Below are 20,343 nucleotides of genomic sequence, written 5' to 3' on the forward strand. Positions count from 1 at the left end.
AAGCTACATTTTCACACGAAAAAGTACCCGGAACGGGCCGGAACGGTACCCTAATATATAAACCGGCAGCAAAACTCACCTGAAAATTATGCAAACACACGTGAAGAACATTTTGGAAATGGGGAAGGTTGAACAATGTGCTTTCATTAACCCATTACTGCCCAAAATTCAGTAAAAAGGCAGCTAATAAGTAAACTCAAAGAGGGACTTTGTGCTGACATCTATATTGTACTAGAAAATCCTCATCTACCTAAATATACTCTAGTCACATAAAGGTAGAATTGTAACACTTTTGATTTGATTGACATGAAGGGAAATTATATATTTCAAAATATTACTGGAGGGTGACTACACCTTACTGAACACTAGAGGGAGCAGTAACTGTTTAGTTGTGTTCATAGTCAGGTTTTCCTTTATCACTTCCATATCCTTGTTTCAGGAAGTGGTAACATTTCACATGTTTCTTCTTCACTTAAATGTTGCAGCTTCATCTTGTCTGTGCTGATCACCTTGAGTTTAGATACAGGTCAGATTTATGTTTTTTTTCTCTCTGCAAGCCTTGAGCATAAGAGTGCAACAATGGATTGCTTTATGCTGACTAGATCATTTCTTATAGAAAAGCTCTGCTGCAGCAACTTTGACAAATGTAGGACCACCCTGCCTTTTCACTACTTGGTTGGAAAGAGGTCTTCAAGTGGACAGGGCCCAGCCTCGTATATGACACAGCAAGGATCATAAAAGGTCTTCAAGGTGGCTCAGCAGCTTATAAACACATTTCATGCAAACAAGGAAGCTTGAATCCCTAAGAAGGGGCCCTTAAAAATCAGACACATCATCTCTTCCTAGGAGAAACCTAGATGTGCATCATGAAGAAAACTGTTTCATTGTTTTCTCTGTGTAATGTGTTATGTCTTGCTTTCTCCCCTGTTCCTGTGTTGTGAGCCTGGGTGCTGTGGAATGCTTGTAGAATGCCTGCCTCTGGAATGTTGAGAGAGTGTTTGAGAGCTCCTTGCAGTTTGGAGGCTGGGGCTTGAATGATGGCATTGAGGCTTCAGCGGCCTATCAGAGAGGATGTTGTGACGTGGCTAATGGCTGAGGATGTCGAATGATGTGCCATTGAAGGGGATGGACAGCATCACACACTGTACAACGGTTTGCCGCTGCACGCCTCTAAGGGTTTGAACTGAGTCTCAGAGGAGGAGATGTGTCCTGATGGTAATGCTGCTGAAAAGAAAAAGCGGCAGGTAACATCTAGTGCGGCGCCCAGCATGGAATGCTATCCGAGCCGGAGCTGGGAGTTGTTTCAGGAGAGCCGTGTGTGTGCTGTCAGCATAGTGAACAGCTGGGTGCTGTGTTTGGAGACCCATGTGGGCACAGTCAGCTCAGTGAACAGCTGGTACCTGAAACAGTCAAGTTGGCAGTGATGGAGGTTGGGCCCAACGTGTGTTGGGGTCGGGGTCACAGGTACCAGCTTGACAGCTGCTCCGGGTATGGTGTGGATGGAACTATGCTGTATCCTGACTGCGTCTCTGGGAAGCAGGAATTGACTGTTCGCTGGGAAGAGCTCTGGGGTTTTTGCCTTGGTTGTGGGGCTGACCTGGGTGATTCAAGAAGTCAATATATGGCAGTTTTCCACAAGCTAGATCAGGGCTTTGTCATTTTTCAGGGAGCTGTCCAAGCTGAACCTTGAATATTGATCAACAGTGTTATATGAAGTGAAGCCTGTTTGGGTGTAAGTTGTCCATTGGTACGTTGTGGATTGTGGTGGATCTGGGACGTGTCTGGTGTATTTTGGTAAAGACATGTCCTCTGTTAGTTGAAGGAAGTTGAAATTTGGTTTGTTCTTGCATGTTGATTTAACTTTTGCCTCCACAGGTCTGTCAGAATATGGACGTGAGAATAGGGCATGGACTTACTGGGGGTTACTTGTGTATGTGGTGTGGGTTGTGCTCACTGGGTGGCCTGGCAAACTACCTTGTGGGGTTGGACAGTTTTGTTTGTGTTTTGTGTGGCAGGGTAGTGCCAGCCACATGGGCTGCTAGCTGGCAGCACATGGCACACCACAGCACTTTGGGGAGGTATTATGTGCCAGTGCCATTTGCGTTCATGGTTGTGGCTGGAGAAATGTTGTTGAGTGTAGTTTACCTCATTAGTTTGTTTCTGTGGAGGTGGACCCCGCACTCACATGTTTATTTGCCATTTGGTCAAGTGTGCTTTGCCATTGTGTGTTGGGGGGACCCCAGTACCCTTTGTGGGGGTGTCGCTCCCACACCTTGAATGTGGTGGTCTCAACCTATGTGTTGTTCTTGTGGTTGGGGTGCTCCTTGTTGGGGCACTGGTGGTGCATTTTCATGCGCCATCTATTTGCGGTGGTGTAGTGTTGCTTGTCTGTCGAGCAGCCTCAGTGTTGGTTTGGTTAGGTGATAAAGTGGTTTTGTTTGGTTGAGATGGGTAGTCAGCAGTCGTTCGGTGGGGTTTGAGGCCGGTCCCTTGTGTGAATTCCTGCTGTTTGGTCAACGGTGTGGATGGTGACGTGTTTTCAGTTGTGATGTTTTTCTAGCATTTCATTGGTAGGACGGTTGAGGGGATTTTATGTATTTAAAGTTTATTTATTTATTTAAATATGGTGGCGAAGGCCCGCAGGCATTGATTGGGGCTCCAGTTCTGGGGTACGAAGGGGTCTGTGGGCGCACAGGAAGGGTTGGCAGAGCAGAGGATGGGAAGTGTAGAAAAAATCTGAGTGAATGGGGGATAGTGGAGAGAAGGTACTGAGGGGTGGGAGGGAAAGGAGGCTACTGAGATCACAGATTTTTAAGCCTTTTGCAGTGAGAGACGAAAGAATGAAGAGAGGTCGGGGGAAGAAGGGTAAAAACTGATGGTCCTGGATAGTTTGTGACGGTAAAAATGGAGAGAAGAGATGAGGTTGGTGTAGCAGTGTGATGTGACAGAGTGCAGGATGTAACAGAGTATGGGGAGTGATTCCTTGTAGGCGACAAAAAGAACCTGGGAAAGGATTTTACAGCAGCGATGGATGTCCATATAGTATGATGAATCAGTAGTGATTCCCCCCAGAATCTTGACCTGGGACCCTTCTCGTGTGGCCAGGGGAAGGCAGATGCTTCCTGATCCCAACCCTGGGGGTGGTGTTCTGCGGGAGGATCACATGGGGTGGGAACAGGCCAGGAGGAAGGAGAAACTCCCTTGTTTAATTTTCTCTGAACCCCCAATCTTGGAATGGCTTATTGTAAGGTAGAAGAAGTTAGGAAAACTAACTTGGTTGGCAGGGACTTCAAGTCCCATAATTCTTCAGTACTGGGACGAGGAAAAGGGATGCAGAGGAATATTGCTGTGGGAGCAATCAGCTAATTAGTGTAAACGACCTACACCTGAGGGAGACTGAGAGGCATAAAAAGCCCCCTCAGGTGCAGGAAGAGGGAGAACATGAACAGCAGGAGCAGCAGGAGAGGAGAAAGCAGTGCAGGCTGCAGAGGAAAGTGAAGCTGGCACGAGAGAAGACGCCGGGACCATTGTGCAGCCAAGAGCGGTGTCAAGTCCTGTGAGGGTCTTTGCCTCAAGCTATTCCTGTTGCAGAGGTTGCGCAGTGGGAAGCGTAAGAACGGGACGCTTGCCCATTGAAGGATTGTTGTGCAGAGGTTGCGCAGCAGGAAGAGGAAGTAGCAAGGGAAGTGTACCCTCGTTAAAGGCTTTAGGTGGCTGGGTTGCACCTGAGCCTCTGCCGAGTGGAGGAAGCTCCAATTTCGAGTGGCGTGAGCGGAGGTGGACCAGACGAGGCTGTTTTCCTGACCTCGAGGAGCCACAATGACAGAAGACCTGCGAACACCAAGCGGAGCTAGATTGAGCGATTTACCTTGTGAGTTCACAGCTTGCAAGTGACTCCGGATCGCTCTGACACTATCCACGGCAGGCAGTTTCACTCGCGTGTGAGTGAGAGAAGCAGTGATTACAATTCTGAATACTGAACCGTACAAAACCAACAAATGTTTTACTTATTAAACCAAAGTGACTGTGCAAGCAAGCATGTGAGTTGGTGGAAGGGCCAAAATCCCTGTGGTGAAGCTTTAGTCCAAACAAAAGCATACAAACAATACCAAGCAAAAGAGTATTTAAAAACCCGGCAATACCAATATAACAACCATTGCTCAAGATTTCGGGAGGATAGCTCAGGGGCAACGTGCTCGCCTTACAAGCAAGACGACATGGAGCACCACAGGTTTGTCACAATTGTCACATTGTCAATTGTCACAATTGTCACAAGCTTTGACACTCTCCTCCCGATGACTGTAAAATCCTCTCCGTGCCCAGATCCAACCGTTCTGGAGGGGGTGTAGCCTTGATCTTCCCAGAGTGGATTCCTGCCTCTGTCATTCCTATGCAGGCCTACTCCTCTTTCAAATGCCTTGTCTGAGGCTTTCTCTCTCTCCTTGCCACTCACTTACCATGGCTACTATCTATCAGCCACCTGGTCAAATCACCTCCTTCCTCTCTGAGTGGGCGGACCTCACTTCCACCCTCCTGGCCTCAACTACTCAACTCCTCGTTCTTGGAGACTTCAACATCCATCTGGATGCTTTCGCAACCTCTGTGACTCTCTCTCTCTTTCTATTCTCCCCTCTGGCCCAACTCACTCTGCTGGGCCCACTCTGGATGCTCTGATCTCTTCAGACCTCCCCCTCTCTATCCCTCTGACCACTCCTCTCTCCTGGAGTGATCACTCTCTCATTTCCTCCCATCTCTCCCTCTCTACCCATCAGGCCAAGCCAACTCCAACACTGCCATGTATCTTCTCGGTCATCTGACCCATGAAGTGTGTCAGTTGAGGCTTCCACTTCCACTTTCTCTCCCCCTCCTCCTCCTCTGGCTGACTCACATCCTGACACAGCCCTTTCCATGCTCTACTCTTCTATCTCTGATACTCTTGATGTTCTTGCCCCTGTTCATTAACATCCGCTTGAAGCCCAAAACCGAGTGCAACTCTTGGTATGACTCTGACCTAGTTACCCTTAAACGCAAGTGTAGGGTGGCTGAGAGGAAATGGCGGGCTTCTTGTGCATCCTCTGACAAACTGGCCTGCGCCTGCTACAAAGGCAATACCAGCTCCTTGTCCGCACTAAGAAGGGAGCCCACATCCAAGCCTGCATCTTTGTGGCATCTAACAACTTGGCCGTACTCTTTAAAATCTGCAAGGAGCTGGTCTTTACCTCTCCTGTCGCCTCCGAGGCCATCTGCATGGCCTTTGCCTTTCATTTCATCTCAAAACCCAGGACATCCTGTCCACCCTCTCGTCCTCTCCTCCTCCTCCCGCTTCTCTCTCTGCTACCTTTGGCCCCCCTGCAGCCGCCTCTCCTCCTTCTTTCTCATTTTTTCCTCTGTTCTCCCTTGAAGAGATTTCCAGAAAGTCCAATCTATGAAAGTATCGTCAAAACAGGTTATTTCCTGTTCATCCAAAACCATCAAGGACCACATCGACACCCTTGCTCCATCTCTGGCCGACTTCTGCAATCACTCCTTCGCCTCTGTAGCCTTCCCCTCCCCTCTGAAGCACTCTCTTGTGCACCCTCTTCTCAAGAAACCCATAGCCGACCCCTATTACCCGGCTAACTATCACCCGATCTCTATCACTCCTTTCCTGGGCAAACTCCTGGAAAAGCTGGCCATCTCCCAGCTTAATCTTCACTCCGATTCTGTTGGTTGTCTCCATGACCATCAGTCTGGCTTCAGAGCTGCCAGAAGCATGGAAAGTGCTCTCCTGAACATCCGTGAAGACCTGCTCTCCACCCTTCATTCTAATATCCCATCTGTCCTCATCCTACTCGATCTTTCTTCTGCCTTTCACATGGTCAACCATGTCATCCTGCTCAATCGCCTCCGTGATAAGCTTGGTATCACTGATCAGGCCCTGGCCTGGCTGACACCCTTTCTCTCCAACCGACCCTCCTAGGTCCAACTTGGGTCCTTCCTTTCCTCTATCTCACTTTCTACCTGTGGCGTTCCCCAGGGGTCTAACCTCTCTCCTTGGCTTTTCAACCAATACCTGGCACCGCTAGCCCACTGCATTTCTGCTCTCTGCTGAAACCTTCAGTGCTATGTGGATGACAACCAACTTGTTTTCAGGCTCCCCTCTGCCACCTCTTCTCCCTCTCTCATCTCTGACTGTGTGTCTGCAATCCAGGTGTGGTGCGCCGCCAACAACCTCTTCCTTAATGCCAGTAAGACAGAGATCCTCCTCATCGGCACACCTGCACCTTCCTTTCCTGTCACTCTCTGGCCGGCCTCCCTTGGCCCTCTCCCTGCTCCCACTTGCGAGGCTAAGAACCTCTGGGTCATCTTCGACTCCACGCTTTCCTTTTCTCCACACATCCCTCACGTCTCAAAAAAAGTCTAACTACCAACTGCACCACCTCAGAGGTATTCTTCTTTGCCTCTCCTTCCCCCATTAGCTCACTGTTTCCAGAGCTCTGGTTCTCTCTAGGCTGGACTATTGCAACAGCCTCTTTGTCAATCTGCGTGCAACCACTCTCCGCCCTCTGCAGCTCATCCAGAACAGGACTGTGAGACTTGTCCTTGGCCTCAAGCCCTGCAATCGTATCTCTCCAGCCCTGAAATCCCTTCATTGGCTCCCAGCGTCTGCAAGGATTAAATTCAAGACCCTTTGCATTGTCCACAAGGCTTTCTGGTGCCTGGTTCCGCAATACCTTGAACTCTCCCTCTGTAAATACCTTCCTACTTGAGCTCTTCGCTCCTTCACCTCCAACTCCCTCAGGATCAGTCGCTTCTCCAAGCAACAAGTTGGGGGTAGATCCCTTTCCTCTGCTGGGGCATACATCTGGAACAGCCTCCCTGCCTCTCTGAAACTTGAGGAGAACCATCTCCGGTTCCAGAAGCACCTCAAGACCTTCCTCTTTGCTTCTGCCTTCGCTCTTCCTCTCCCCTGCTAAACTGTCTGCTTTGGCACCGGGCACCTGGTTACCCTCTGATATCGGGCCCAGATCCCTGCCCTCCCAGCCACACACCCGCACTGCCTCCTGACAACCCTTGCACTTGGGTCTGTATCTGCTACCCTACAGTCCCCTTCGAGCACTTATAATACACCCGTTGTTTACACCTTATTTTCGCACTTACCACCTACTGGGCACACCACCTGTTGTTCTATCACGTGTTCAGCACTTTCCACTCTTCCCCTGCCCCTCGCACTTCCCCCTTCCCTCTCCCCTGCACTCGCACGTTCTTAATGTCACTGGGCCTAGTAAGATCGTTGTTCTGTCCTCCCTTGTTTCCCCTCCCTTGCCTTGTTGCGCTCTGAAACAACATGTGGACAAGGAATTACAGAGGGCCTGAGAGGAGGGAAGAGGAACCGGTAAGCTAGTAGAGAGATTACGAACCACTTTGAACAACTCCCTGGGGTGATTCACAGAAGTTTCAATAATAGATGCAACGTAGACACGTTTGGCACATGAAATGGCTAGGTGATACTGGGAGGTGACCAGAGACAAGGCAAACTTTTTCCTGGGGGTATAAGAGTGCCTCCACTTTTGCTCCATCTGCCTGCATTGTGGGCGAAGGGCACGCAGCTTGTCCATGAACCACTGCTGAGAGGGGCGTGAAGATAGCCTAGATGTCTTGAGCTGAGCAAGGCTGCCTGCAACTGCGGTCAGAGTACTAGTTAAAGAATTCATGTCCACAGGGGACAGCCCTGAAAGTCGGGCAAGTATCAAAGAGGTCATATCAGATTCAGATACTGAGCGCCAGCCACGCCGCTGGACTAATTTGGCTGGTGGAGCAGATGGCGGGCCCTTAATGCCCCAGGGGAAGGGAACAAAGAAATGATCAGACCACAGGATTTGAAAGGCCACAAAAAGAGTGATCTCAGCATCTGCTGAGAAAATCAGGTCCAAGGTGTTACCTAAGGAATGGGTCTGTTCATGAACCTGCTGGGGGAGGGAGAGTTCTTTCATAGAGGACAGAAAGCTTTGAATCTTAAAGTTCTCCACCTCATTGACTTTAAGATTAAAGTCACCCACAATTGTAATTGTTTATTTATAACATGCTTAATACCCAGAGATTTCTAAGCGCGGACCCGGGCATCGAACCTGTGTTGCTCCGCGTCGTCTTGCTACCAAGGCGAGCACGTTGCCCCAGAGCTATCCTCCCGACACAATGGCATATCATCCTGACAAAGACAGTGTTTGTTTACTTGAAGGAGATGAATTTAAATCCTGTTCTTACTCCAGGAGAAGTTGGAACCTATCACTTCTTTTCGTACATTGTTGATACAACTGAACTTTTTATTACCAAGTTTTGAATCCGAAAGAACTGTGTTGGAACTTTGTGGCAAAACAGAATTTCCTGATTTCTTTTGAACTGTGGAGCAAATCCTTGCTCAAACCTGGGGAAGGGGAATTAACCCAGGTTATGAGAAGAGGCAGTGGCCACATTGTGATGTGGTTTTATGTTATATATAATTGTTGGATTAAACTGCCACACATTTCCTTATTGATTTATTGAGTATACAAGTGTGAGGGACAGATATCCTTTTGTAAGAGTATTTTCTTTAGTTTATTCTAGGCAGGTAAATCCTTGTCAGGGTAGGGATAGAGTGGCATTTATCCTACCTTTTTATTTAATAAAATGCTAAAGTTGAAAACTCTTTACAAAGTTTTCGGCCTCACATTTCTTACCCCTCACAATAGGTTCTGAGATGCTGGATGGTTGGGGAAATCCAAGGTTCAATGCACAGGCAAGAGGGATAATGGTACTCAACGAGAGCACTAGTGCTAGGTTAAAATCTGGGAAGGCCTTCTCACTGGAGTTGGTAACAGATGGAAAGAGCACCTAAAGGAAGGGCCTGTCTTTATTCAGATGAGGAGTTATTTAGTCCAGTGAGTTTCAGAAAAATTGGGCCGACTAATTGTGGAGGGTGACCAGAAAATGGTCAGAGTATGAGGAGTCAAGGTGAAGACAGTGGCTGTAGTCATGTTTACGGCAGGTTGAATTGACAGGTGTTCAGTGTCAGAGATTTGATTAAGAGGTCTAAGTCATTGGAAAAGAGAGATTGAAGACTCAAAGAGGTCAATAGATGAGAACTATGCAAGAGGAGGTGGAGCAAGGAGCTGAATACAAACATACTCAAAAGAAAATGAGATTAAGTAATTGGGGAGAGAGGTGGATGGCGTGTCTTTACTGATCATAAGACCTCCCATCCTGCCATCCTGCTACCCATTCTGCCATCCTTTTAGGATAATCAGTAAGAGTAGAGAAAGTTAGAGGAATCAGTGTGAAGGGCTTCTAGTGAGGCTGATGAAGATATGGGGCCTCATTACGACCCTGCCACTAAGTGTTTAACGGCGCCGTAAAAGGCTGCGGCGCCGTTAAACACTTAGCGCCTAATTACGAGGTCCCTTTGCGGGACCCGACCTTAACGGCTGGTTTTTCCAGCCGTTAAAGTAGGCACCCGCAAAGGGACCTTGGTGCTAATTACGGTACCGCAATTTGCGCTACTGTAATTAGCGCCTTCCCCATTCCCATTGAGCCCTATGGGTCAAAAATGGGAATGGGGAAGGGCCATGGCAGCATGGGGAATTACCGCCCCACCAACCTCGGAATGGGGTGCTAATTCCCCATTCCGCCATGGCGGACACCGGCATGGACCATGGTGCTAATAGCACCATGGTCCTCCGCCTAGGTCGTAATGAGGCCCATGGTGTTTACCCCATTGATACACACAGGTTACTGGTTATCAGCACATAGAGACCCATTTTATGATATAGTGTGGAATTTAGGGCCCAATTCTGCTAGAGGTGTAACACATCCATGGCCCTTAGGGCCATATTCTGCCTGGGTTGTAATTCATGAGTGAATTCCTGATTCGGAATGTACATTTGCTTTTTACACCAGTTTTCTATCTTTATAATGGGACCTATTCTGCTAGAGGTGGAACAACCCCATGGGGATATTACACCTCTAGCAGAATAGGCCCATTATAAAGATAGGAAACAGGTGTAAAAAACAGGTGTACATTCCGAATTGGGAATTCACCCATGAATTACACCTCTAGCATAATTACACCTCCATCAGAATAGGCCACTAAGTCCAGACATGCTTCCTTTATCACTATGTCCCGACATCATCCCTTATCACTGTGTCCCTTCTTGAGTAACAAACCCACTGCCTGCGTATTTGTAATGATCTTAGGGTGTGAGGGAAACAGTGTTCATTTTTAATTTAATTCATATTTTTACTTTATCCTCCAGAATGTGCAGCATAGTTTATATGAACAAACAAACGCCGCTTTCACCACAAGAAGTATTCAACATTTTAAGGCATCACCTAAAAGGCAATATTTCCACACTTCCGGCAACTAATCCAGAAAATGGTCAGGTGTTCCTATACAGTTATGAAGGACAAAAGCATAGAAAAGATGATTGGAGATGTGATCAGTATAAATGGATTCAAAAGGAAGGCATGCTCTGCCGAGGGCCAGTCCTCTGGTGTGGAAGACCTACTTCCAAAGATTAATTGGTAGAGAGGAAGTTACATTTTACAGATATGGCTATGAAGTTCTTGATGGAAGTGTTGAAAAAGTGATTGTCCATTATCTAGGTGAAGACAAAACACCTGAGCCATGCATGCCTCATGGAAATATGAGAAAATACCCCTTAAGAGCTCATGTTCGCACAATGCCATCTGTGCTGATAGAAATTGCTGAAAATAAAGATTTAGGTCCAACTTCAATTTACCAGAAAATAATTGCAGAATGCGATGCTTCCCCTACCCACATGAGAGTTACAGTGCCGAAAAATACAGAGGAAATAAAAAATAAACTTAAGTATGGGAAACAGAAATGTAGTATCAGTCATGATGATTTATATAACATCTTCAAGCTTCACTATGCACTGGAAGGGTTTGTATGCCATTACTCTCTGGTTCCCGAACTTATTGTAACTTTGGCTCTTCCAGACATTATCAATATTTTTGAGGAAGTGATGAAGTTGAATTCAAGAACCCTAATTTCATATGACACAACATTTCAATTAGGTGATTTTTACCTCTCTCCACTAATATTTCAATGTTCATTGTTTGAGGAAAATCCTGCAATCCCTGCCTTTGTACTGATTCATGATAAACGCACAACGATTGTCCATGAAACATTTTTTTCTTTTGTAGCAAAGCGTATGCCTCAAATTAACCAGAGTTCCATTACTATAGTAACAGACAGAGAAGCTGCTATTGTGAAATCTGTAGAGAATATTATTCCAAGATGCAAGCATGTGGTTTGTTGGAACCACATACTGAAAGACGTGGAATTCTGGGTTTCAGGTCATGAAGGAGGAAAAGCAGACAGAAAAGTGTACACCAATAATATTCTACAGCTCTTAGACTGCAAAACTGAAGAAGACTTTCTAACATTGTTGGAAAAACTAAGGGCCACATGGAGTGCTTCTTTTGTGAAATATTTTGAGGAAAAACTGAGCAAAGACATCTTGACAAAGGCAGGCAGATGGGTCTTGGAAACAGTTGGCATTTATAGGAAAACCAGTGGAGTTACGACTAATGTGTCAGAAAGCATGAATGCAGTGATGAAAAGACTGACTAAGCACAAAGAGGTTCACATGGATGAAATGGTATTGGCAATCTACTTTTTGCAAACATTTTATCTAAAGGAAGTGTTGAGAGGACAGTGTGGTATGGGGAATTATCACCTGTCAAACAGGCATGCTGGCAAAAAACTTAATTCTGGTGATATTGAATTCCCATTTGATTACATACCTGTGGAAAAGATAGTGGACTTTATAAAGAAGGGTCACTATGATGAAGAACCTGTAACAATATCAAAAGGTGATGAGCGCAAATCAAATGCAATGGAAGGCCTAGCAGACTTGATAGTTAAGCAAAACCGAGTATTTCTTTAGGCACAGTCTGGATGTTTCATAGTTACCGGATTACGAGACAAAAAGTATGTGGTAAAGTTATTCCCAGTTGAAACATGCTCTTGCAACAGTTCACGAACATGCTACCACATTCTGGCTGCACAGAAGTCAATTGGTAAGAGTTCAAGTAAGAAAAGAATAGTGTATTCTCTGAAAAAGCTCAGGATGAATGTCAGAAAAGGCAAATCTGGAAGGAAAAGAATTAGACAGAAAGATGAGCTGCAGACTGTAGCCGCAATGGATTCTATTCTGATGAGTGAAACTAAATTTCATGACACTCAGGAAGACATTAAAGCAAAAAATAAACATACTAAACAATTAAACCCATATGAGAATGTTCCCAAGAAAGAACATTTTACCTCTTTTCTGGTAGACGAGTATGATCTGGGTGTACCGCAGCGGTCAAGCTCACCTAAACAAACAAATAAAACTGTGCCCCTTCCATGAGACTTAATACCCGATTATCCACGCATGCAGAGTGTCCTAGTTCAAAATATTTACATCAATGTTGAAGACATGAAATCTCTCTTAGGTGATAACTGGCTGGTTGACACAGTCATTGAAGGCTTCTTGCTTACTAGAGCTTCTCTAAAACATGTCACTGAATGTGATGTACGTGTGAGTGTTTTCAGTCCATTCATAATTCATTCCATTGACTTACGTGGATACTCTTCAAGTGTTCACGAGTTTGGCATCAAATCAGATATTATGGCAAAGGACATCTGGATCATCCCCACAAATGTGCAAAATACTCACTGGGTACTTATGCTGGTGTTCATGAAGTGGAAGATTATTCTATATTTAGACTCCAATAAAACCCTCTACACAAAGTACATAAACATACTACAAACATTCATGGACATGCAGGTGGCATCCACAATTGACTGGTCTAAGTGGACAATCCATGCTCCTCATGATGTACCAGCTCAGCATGATTCATCCAGTTGTGGACTATTTCTCTGCTTATTTGCACATACATTGTGTAGTGGGTCACTTGTACCATTCCCTGCAGACATGACTGCTGTGCGGCAGTGGATAGCTATGGAATTAATTAGTGGAAAATCCTTTCTCCCAAAATCACAGTTGAAGAAACAAAAATATTGCAGAGCAAAAAAAGAGATTAAGCAGAATATTAAGAAAGATTTTAATACACCTTTTTCAAGGAATCCTCCAAAAGAGGCAACATCCACTGTTGAATTCTTATCTACAGCATTAGATGACTATTACACAGCAACTTGGTTCCTCTGTTTCATGGGTAAACTCTGTAAAAAACCAACAAAATCAAACATGATACTCTGCCAGGGACTATGCCAGGACTGGTATCATTTGTCTTGCCTTGACCTAGCTCATTTCCCTAGTGGTCTGTACAAATGTCCGAAGTGCATTTAGGGAAGCACTATGTATTTGAAAAAACAGAATAAATCTCTTCAAATACACACAGATGTCTACCAAAAGACCAATAAAATATGACACTCACACTGCATCAAAGTTTATGGACAACCTTTGAAAGACATTTTATGTTAAGTTTTATGTGACTTGTTAGCACAACATTTGCCAGATGCAGCTGGTTCAGGCAACACAATCTGCTTGTCTCGTGTGCTAGATTAACAGGAATAGAAGGCAGGTTTTACTGACATCCTACAAGTGAGATGATCTCCCAAGGCTCTCAGGTGGCTTGGTCAAGAGTTTGAAGAAAGGGATGGCATATATTGTGAAAGAGAGCTCATCCATACATGTCTTATTGGTAGCTTGAAACCATGTTATAGTATCTCATTTACAATGTTATTTCAGGTATTTACATTTGGTTAAATGTTATAAAATCTATGCTAACATACAAGTACTAATGTCTCTCGCCTTTGCTGATTTATTACACTGAGGGTGGTAAGTGACACTGGTGAATTGTACTTAGTGCCATTGCTGAATTTGGGTATTCATTGCAGTCATACCCAATGCCCCATCTTACAAACTTGCCACACAAAGCTGCACTCCTCTGCCTGTGCCTTCCACTTGTGCAGTGGAATGTATATAAACATAAGCATATCCACAGCACTAGCCAAGTTATACTGAGCGAGTCACTTGTCCCAACAGGTAGCGAAGAGCGGAGAGTCTTCTCCTTTGCATGTGCTCCCCTCACCCACTTGATTCCACTTGCGCAGCCCTACCAGACACTGCTGGTGAGTGCCCCTGCTCTTGTGTTTCCTCTTACTGTCCCCCATCCCTCCACTTTCATTTCGTCTTAGTGTTTTTTTGCTTGTTTGGTCCTTTCCCAGTCCCTCCCTGACCTTCACCCCTGCACACCCTGGTCCGCCTGCAACTCCTGGATTGGGCCATGAGCGAATCACGTGTCCCTCATCCTGAAGAACTCCAGGGCAGCCTTGCCTGAACAGCCATCGGCTAATGCTTCTGTGATAAAACTGTGCTCTTCTACCATACAGCATACCCTCATACCTTTAACTGACAAGTTCTACTCCATATATCCAGGTACTGGCAGACAAATCACTATAGACCATGTTTGTGAGTAATGGGTTAATGACAGCATATTGGTGCACCTTTCTCATTTCAAAATGTTCTCCATGTGTGTTTGCATCATTTTCAGGTGAGTTTCGCTGCCATTTTATATATTAGGGTAGCGTTCCGGCCCGTTCCGGGTACTTTTTCGTGATAAAATGTAGATTTTGGGCAGTAATGGGTTAATGACAGCATATTGGTGCACCTTTCTCATTTCAAAATGTTCTTCATGTGTGTTTGCATCATTTTCAGGTGAGTTTCGCTGCCGTTTTATATTTTAGGGTAGCGTTCCGGCCCGTTCCGGGTACTTTTTCGTGATAAAATGTAGATTTTGGGCAGTAATGGGTTAATGACAGCATATTCGTCCACCTTTCTCATTTCAAAATGTTCTTCATGTGTGCTTGCATCCTTTTCAGATGAGTTTCGCTGCCGTTTTATATATCAGGGTAGCGTTCCGACCCGTTCCGTGTACTTTTTCATGATAAAATGTAGGTTTTGGGCAGTAATGGGTTAATGACAGCATATTGGTGCACCTTTCTCATTTCAAAATGTTCTCCATGTGTGTTTGCATCATTTTCAGGTGAGTTTCGCTGCCATTTTATATTTTAGGGTAGCGTTCCGGCCCGTTGCGGGTACTTTTTCGTGATAAAATGTAGATTTTGGGCAGTAATGGGTTAATGACAGCATATTGGTCCACCTTTCTCATTTCAAAATGTTCTCCATGTGTGTTTGCATCATTTTCAGGTGAGTTTCGCTGCCATTTTATATTCTAGGGTAGCGTTCCGGCCCGTTCCGGGTACTTTTTCGTGATAAAATGTAGATTTTGGGCAGTAATGGGTTAATGACAGCATATTGGTGCACCTTTCTCATTTCAAAATGTTCGTCATGTGTGTTTGCATCATTTTCAGGTGAGTTTCGCTGCCACTTTATATTTTAGGTTAGCGTTCCGGGTACTTTTCTGTGATGAAATGTAGATTTTGGGCAGTAATGGGTTAATGACAGCATATTGGTCCACCTTTCTCATTTCAAAATGTTCTTCATGTGTGCTTGCATCATTTTCAGGTGAGTTTCGCTGCCGTTTTATATATTAGGGTAGCGTTCCGGCCCGTACCGGGTACTTTTTCGTGATAAAATGTAGATTTTGGGCAGTAATGGGTTAATGACAGCATATTGGTGCACCTTTCTCATTTCAAAATGTTCTTCATGTGTGCTTGCATCATTTTCAGGTGAGTTTCGCTGCCGTTTTATATATTAGGGTAGCGTTCCGGCCCGTTCCGGGTACTTTTTCGTGATAAAATGTAGATTTTGGGCAGTAATGGGTTAATGACAGCATATTGGTGCACCTTTCTCATTTCAAAATGTTCTTCATGTGTGCTTGCATCATTTTCAGGTGAGTTTCGCTGCCGTTTTATATATTAGGGTAGCGTTCTGGCCTGTTCCGGTACTTTGTTGTGATAAAATGTAGATTTTGGGCAGTAATGGGTTAATGACAGCATATTGGTGCACCTTTCTCATTTAAAAATGTTCTTCATGTGTGCTTGCATCATGTTAAGGTGAGTTTCGCTACCGTTTTATATATTAGGGTTGCGTTCCGGCCCGTTCCGGGTACTTTTTCGTGATAAAATGTAGATTTTGGGCAGTAATGGGTTAATGACAGCATATTGGTGCACCTTTCTCATTTCAAAATGTTCTTCATGTGTGCTTGCATCATTTTCAGGTGAGTTTCTCTGCCGTTTTATATATTAGGGTAGCGTTCCGGCCCGTTCCGGGTACTTTTTCGTGATAAAATGTAGATTTTGGGCAGTAATGGGTTAATGACAGCATATTGGTGCACCTTTCTCATTTCAAAATGTTCTTCCTGTGTGCTTGCATCATTTTCAGGTGAGTTTCGCTGCCGTTTTATATATTAGGGTAGCGTTCCGGCCCGTACCGGGTACTTTTTCGTGATAAAATGTAGATTTTGGGCAGTAATGGGTTAATGACAGCATATTGGTGCACCTTTCTCATTTCAAAATGTTCTTCATGTGTGCTTGCATCATTTTCAGGTGAGTTTCGCTGCCGTTTTATATATTAGGGTAGCGTTCCGGCCCGTTCCGGGTACTTTTTCGTGATAAAATGTAGATTTTGGGCAGTAATGGGTTAATGACAGCATATTGGTGCACCTTTCTCATTTCCAAATGTTCTTCATGTGTGCTTGCATCATTTTCAGGTGAGTTTCGCTGCCGTTTTATATATTAGGGTAGCGTTCCGGCCCGTTACGTGTACTTTTTCGTGATAAAATGTAGATTTTGGGCAGTAATGGATTAATGACAGCATATTGGTGCACCTTTCTCATTTCAAAATGTTCTTCATGTGTGCTTGCATCATTTTCAGGTGAGTTTCGCTGCCGTTTTATATATTAGGGTAGCGTTCCGGCCTGTTCCGGTACTTTGTTGTGATAAAATGTAGATTTTGGGCAGTAATGGGTTAATGACAGCATATTGGTGCACCTTTCTCATTTCAAAATGTTCTTCATGTGTGCTTGCATCATTTTCAGGTGAGTTTCGCTGCCGTTTTATATTTTAGGTTAGCGTTCCGGCCCGTTCCGGGTACTTTTCCGTGATGAAATGTAGATTTTGGGCAGTAATGGGTTAATGACAGCATATTGGTCCACCTTTCTAATTTCAAAATGTTCTTCATGTGTGCTTGCATCATTTTCAGGTGAGTTTTGCTGCCGTTTTATATATTAGGGTAGCGTTCCGGCCCGTTCCGGGTACTTTTTCGTGATAAAATGTAGATTTTGGGTAGTAGTGGGTTAATGACAGCATATTGGTGCACCTTTCTCATTTCAAAATGTTCTTCATGTGTGCTTGCATCATTTTCAGGTGAGTTTCGCTGCCGTTTTATATATTAGGGTAGCGTTCCGGCCCGTTCCGGGTACTTTTTCGTGATAAAATGTAGATTTTGGGCAGTAATGGGTTAATGACAGCATATTGGTGCACCTTTCTCATTTCAAAATGTTCTTCATGTGTGCTTGCATCATTTTCAGGTGAGTTTCGCTGCCGTTTTATATATTAGGGTAGCGTTCCGGCCCGTTCCGGGTACTTTTTCGTGATAAAATGTAGATTTTGGGCAGTAATGGGTTAATGACAGCATATTGGTGCACCTTTCTCATTTCCAAATGTTCTTCATGTGTGCTTGCATCATTTTCAGGTGAGTTTCGCTGCCGTTTTATATATTAGGGTAGCGTTCCGGCCCGTTCCGTGTACTTTTTCGTGATAAAATGTAGATTTTGGGCAGTAATGGGTTAATGTCAGCATATTGGTGCACCTTTCTCATTTCAAAATGTTCTTCATGTGTGTTTGCATCATTTTCAGGTGAGTTTCGCTGCCACTTTATATTTTAGGTTAGCGTTCCGGCCCGTTCCGGGTACTTTTCCGTGATGAAATGTAGATTTTGGGCAGTAATGGGTTAATGACAGCATATTGGTGCACCTTTCTCATTTCAAAATGTTCTTCATGTGTGTTTGCATCATTTTCAGGTGAGTTTTGCTGCTGTTTTATATATTAGGGTAGCGTTCCGGCCCGTTCCGGGTACTTTTTCGTGATAAAATGTAGATTTTGGGCAGTCATGGGTTAATGACAGCATATTGGTGCACCTTTCTCATTTCAAAATGTTCTTCATGTGTGTTTGCATCATTTTCAGGTGATTTTTGCTGCCATTTTATAGGTTAGGGTACCGTTCCGGCCCGTTCCGGGTTTTACACACACCCCTTTAATAAGAACCATTTCACACACGTTTCCGAGATATGTCCATTCAGGTACTGCTCGAACTTTTTGTTGTGAATTGTCGACAATTGCAATTTGTGTGGTGGGCCAGTTCTTTGTGTGGCATGTCCCAGTATGGCACTGTTGCTTCTGTTCTGACCCTCTTCAGTCGCCCAGCAGGACACACACACATTTCAATGGAGAGCTGGCACAAGTGTCTCATTAGGGCCCAACGTGTGGCTCATATTCGTGCTGAAGTGCTGGCAGAGGGGGAGGTCTTCCGTCGTCCTCCTGACAGCTCCAGCGTGACTGAGAAGAGCCCCGAGGACCCGGGGCAGGACAGCAGCAGCACAATAGGCCCGGAGCACGCCCAGCACGCCGACCTCCCCGGCCCCCCTTCCCCAACCCCAAGCAGCAAACACAAGAGACGCTCCCTGAGGGGGATTTGTCTCGGAGCACATGATCCGCAGCCCTTCTCCCCGTGATCCCGCTCAGTGCCGGGTGAAGAGAGAGAGAGAGAGAGAGTAATGAGCGGCGCGGGCGGCACCCCTTTTTCTCCTACACTGCCTCGTCTCTTGTCCTGCCTTCTTCCGATGCGCGCTTAGCAGGCCGCCGGCAGGTCTGCAGCTTCACCCCCGTTCCCCGGTCATGGCTTCCCCGCGGCTGGAGACCTTCTGCTGCCCGAACCGGGACCCGGCCACCCAGCTGGTGCTGAGCTCGCGGCCGGCGGTGTTCAGCGCGCTGTGCCTGGGCAGCGCCACCCTCGGGCTGCTGCTCTCGACCCTCCAGCTGCTGCCCAAGAAGAAGCTGAGCTACCGTAAACTGGGTCGCGCCTCCCTGCCCCGGGCCTCCTCCTCCTCCCGGATCCTGCTCATAGTCTGCGCCTGCGACCTGCTGGGCTGCCTGGGTAAGAGGAGCGCGCCCCCTCTTATGTATATGGGCACGTGGACTGTTTTGACACCTTGCAGAAATCTCTCCACTAAATGCAGCACCAACAGTTTTCTCACAAACCGGTTGCTTTTTTTGTTCCCACGTGTTTGTCTATAGTTCATGTTGCTCTGGAACACTTGGGCATTCGCATGGCACTGATTATTACGCAATGCTGCCTCAAACACTCACGTGCATTTAAGACGGCCTCCCAATACAATCTGCCGTTAATGTCTGTTCTGTCATTTTGTGTCGTGTTTTTCAGAGCGCACCGCCTGCTCCTGAGCGCAGCTCTGTGTGTAATATTGCTCATCTACAAAATGCTGCAATTAACGTAGGCTTCGTCGGTGTAGCCTGTAACACTGCCCAGATGCACGTCTGCATTTAATGCTGACGCAGTACAACCTTCCAACTAATTTGGCCTCTACTCAGTGGTGCGGTAAGGGTGCTCCATAATACCAACCCGCCTCGAATAATGTTTCATCAATGGAACTGCAGCTACTCCCGCTTAAGCCTCGTAACTTCTCAGTTATCAGTGAAATGGCTCTCCTCTTGCCCCCCGCCCCTCTTTCGTTCTGTTTTAATGTTGCTTCTTGTTCACCATAGCGCCTAGGAACGATTTGGTTATGTGCGCTTGACAGCCAATTAAACATTCGGCTACTCCAATAATATTTCACAGGTTGGACTCCCCCCTGTTCATTTATACGGACTCTTCCACTATTGTGTCTGCTGCTTCCCCAATGCAAGTCTGCAGTTACTACCTGCCCTCACAGGCTGTGTGCACGGTCTTCCCCTTTGCCCATGCTGCCACTCCCCCCACTCTTGTATTACGAATTCAAATAATGATTATTATGTATCACAGCACTTTGTGTGCTTTTCTTTTTCCTTTCTTCTTTTTGTATTATGTAACTTAATGTTGTAAAGTTTTGTTATATTTTATGAGGTTGTACACATGTTCAATGAATGTGTAAAAAGTCAAAATAGATTTGGCTAATGCACAATAAATAAATAAAAAAATAAAAAACGAATGACAGCTCAGAAAGTGCGACCCCACACATTGGACCCCGCAACGTTCCTCTGCTCCATATTGCGTGTCAGTAAAGCTGGGTCTAGCACACGTGGGTTTGCCTTCGTGTTTTCATGGCTGGAGGCATACTTTCACTTCTGCTTATGGGTTGGTGTACCAATTGAAGGCTCAGTCACTTCCCGGGTGTGTG

At 45.5% G+C, this 20,343-nt stretch overlaps 1 protein-coding gene across 2 annotated transcripts in view; it reads left to right on the plus strand.

Annotated features, from left to right (window-relative positions):
- The first annotated feature begins 18,364 nt into the window (after window positions 1–18,364).
- GPR143 (G protein-coupled receptor 143) overlaps window positions 18,365–20,343 on the plus strand; it is a 450,704-nt gene continuing 448,725 nt past the window's right edge. Inside the window, exon 1 of one of the 2 annotated variants that reach the window (XM_069639113.1) lies at window positions 18,365–19,106. In XM_069639113.1, coding sequence (XP_069495214.1) covers window positions 18,848–19,106 — 259 coding nt within the window. In that variant the 5' untranslated portion in view covers window positions 18,365–18,847. The remainder of the gene's footprint in view (window positions 19,107–20,343) is intronic. The other variant, XM_069639114.1, reaches the window with a different exon arrangement.

The sequence above is a fragment of the Ambystoma mexicanum genome, chromosome 7q (genome assembly GCF_040938575.1).
Source record: "Ambystoma mexicanum isolate Mex_15411 chromosome 7q, UKY_AmexF1_1, whole genome shotgun sequence".
Classification (NCBI taxonomy): domain Eukaryota; kingdom Metazoa; phylum Chordata; class Amphibia; order Caudata; family Ambystomatidae; genus Ambystoma; species Ambystoma mexicanum.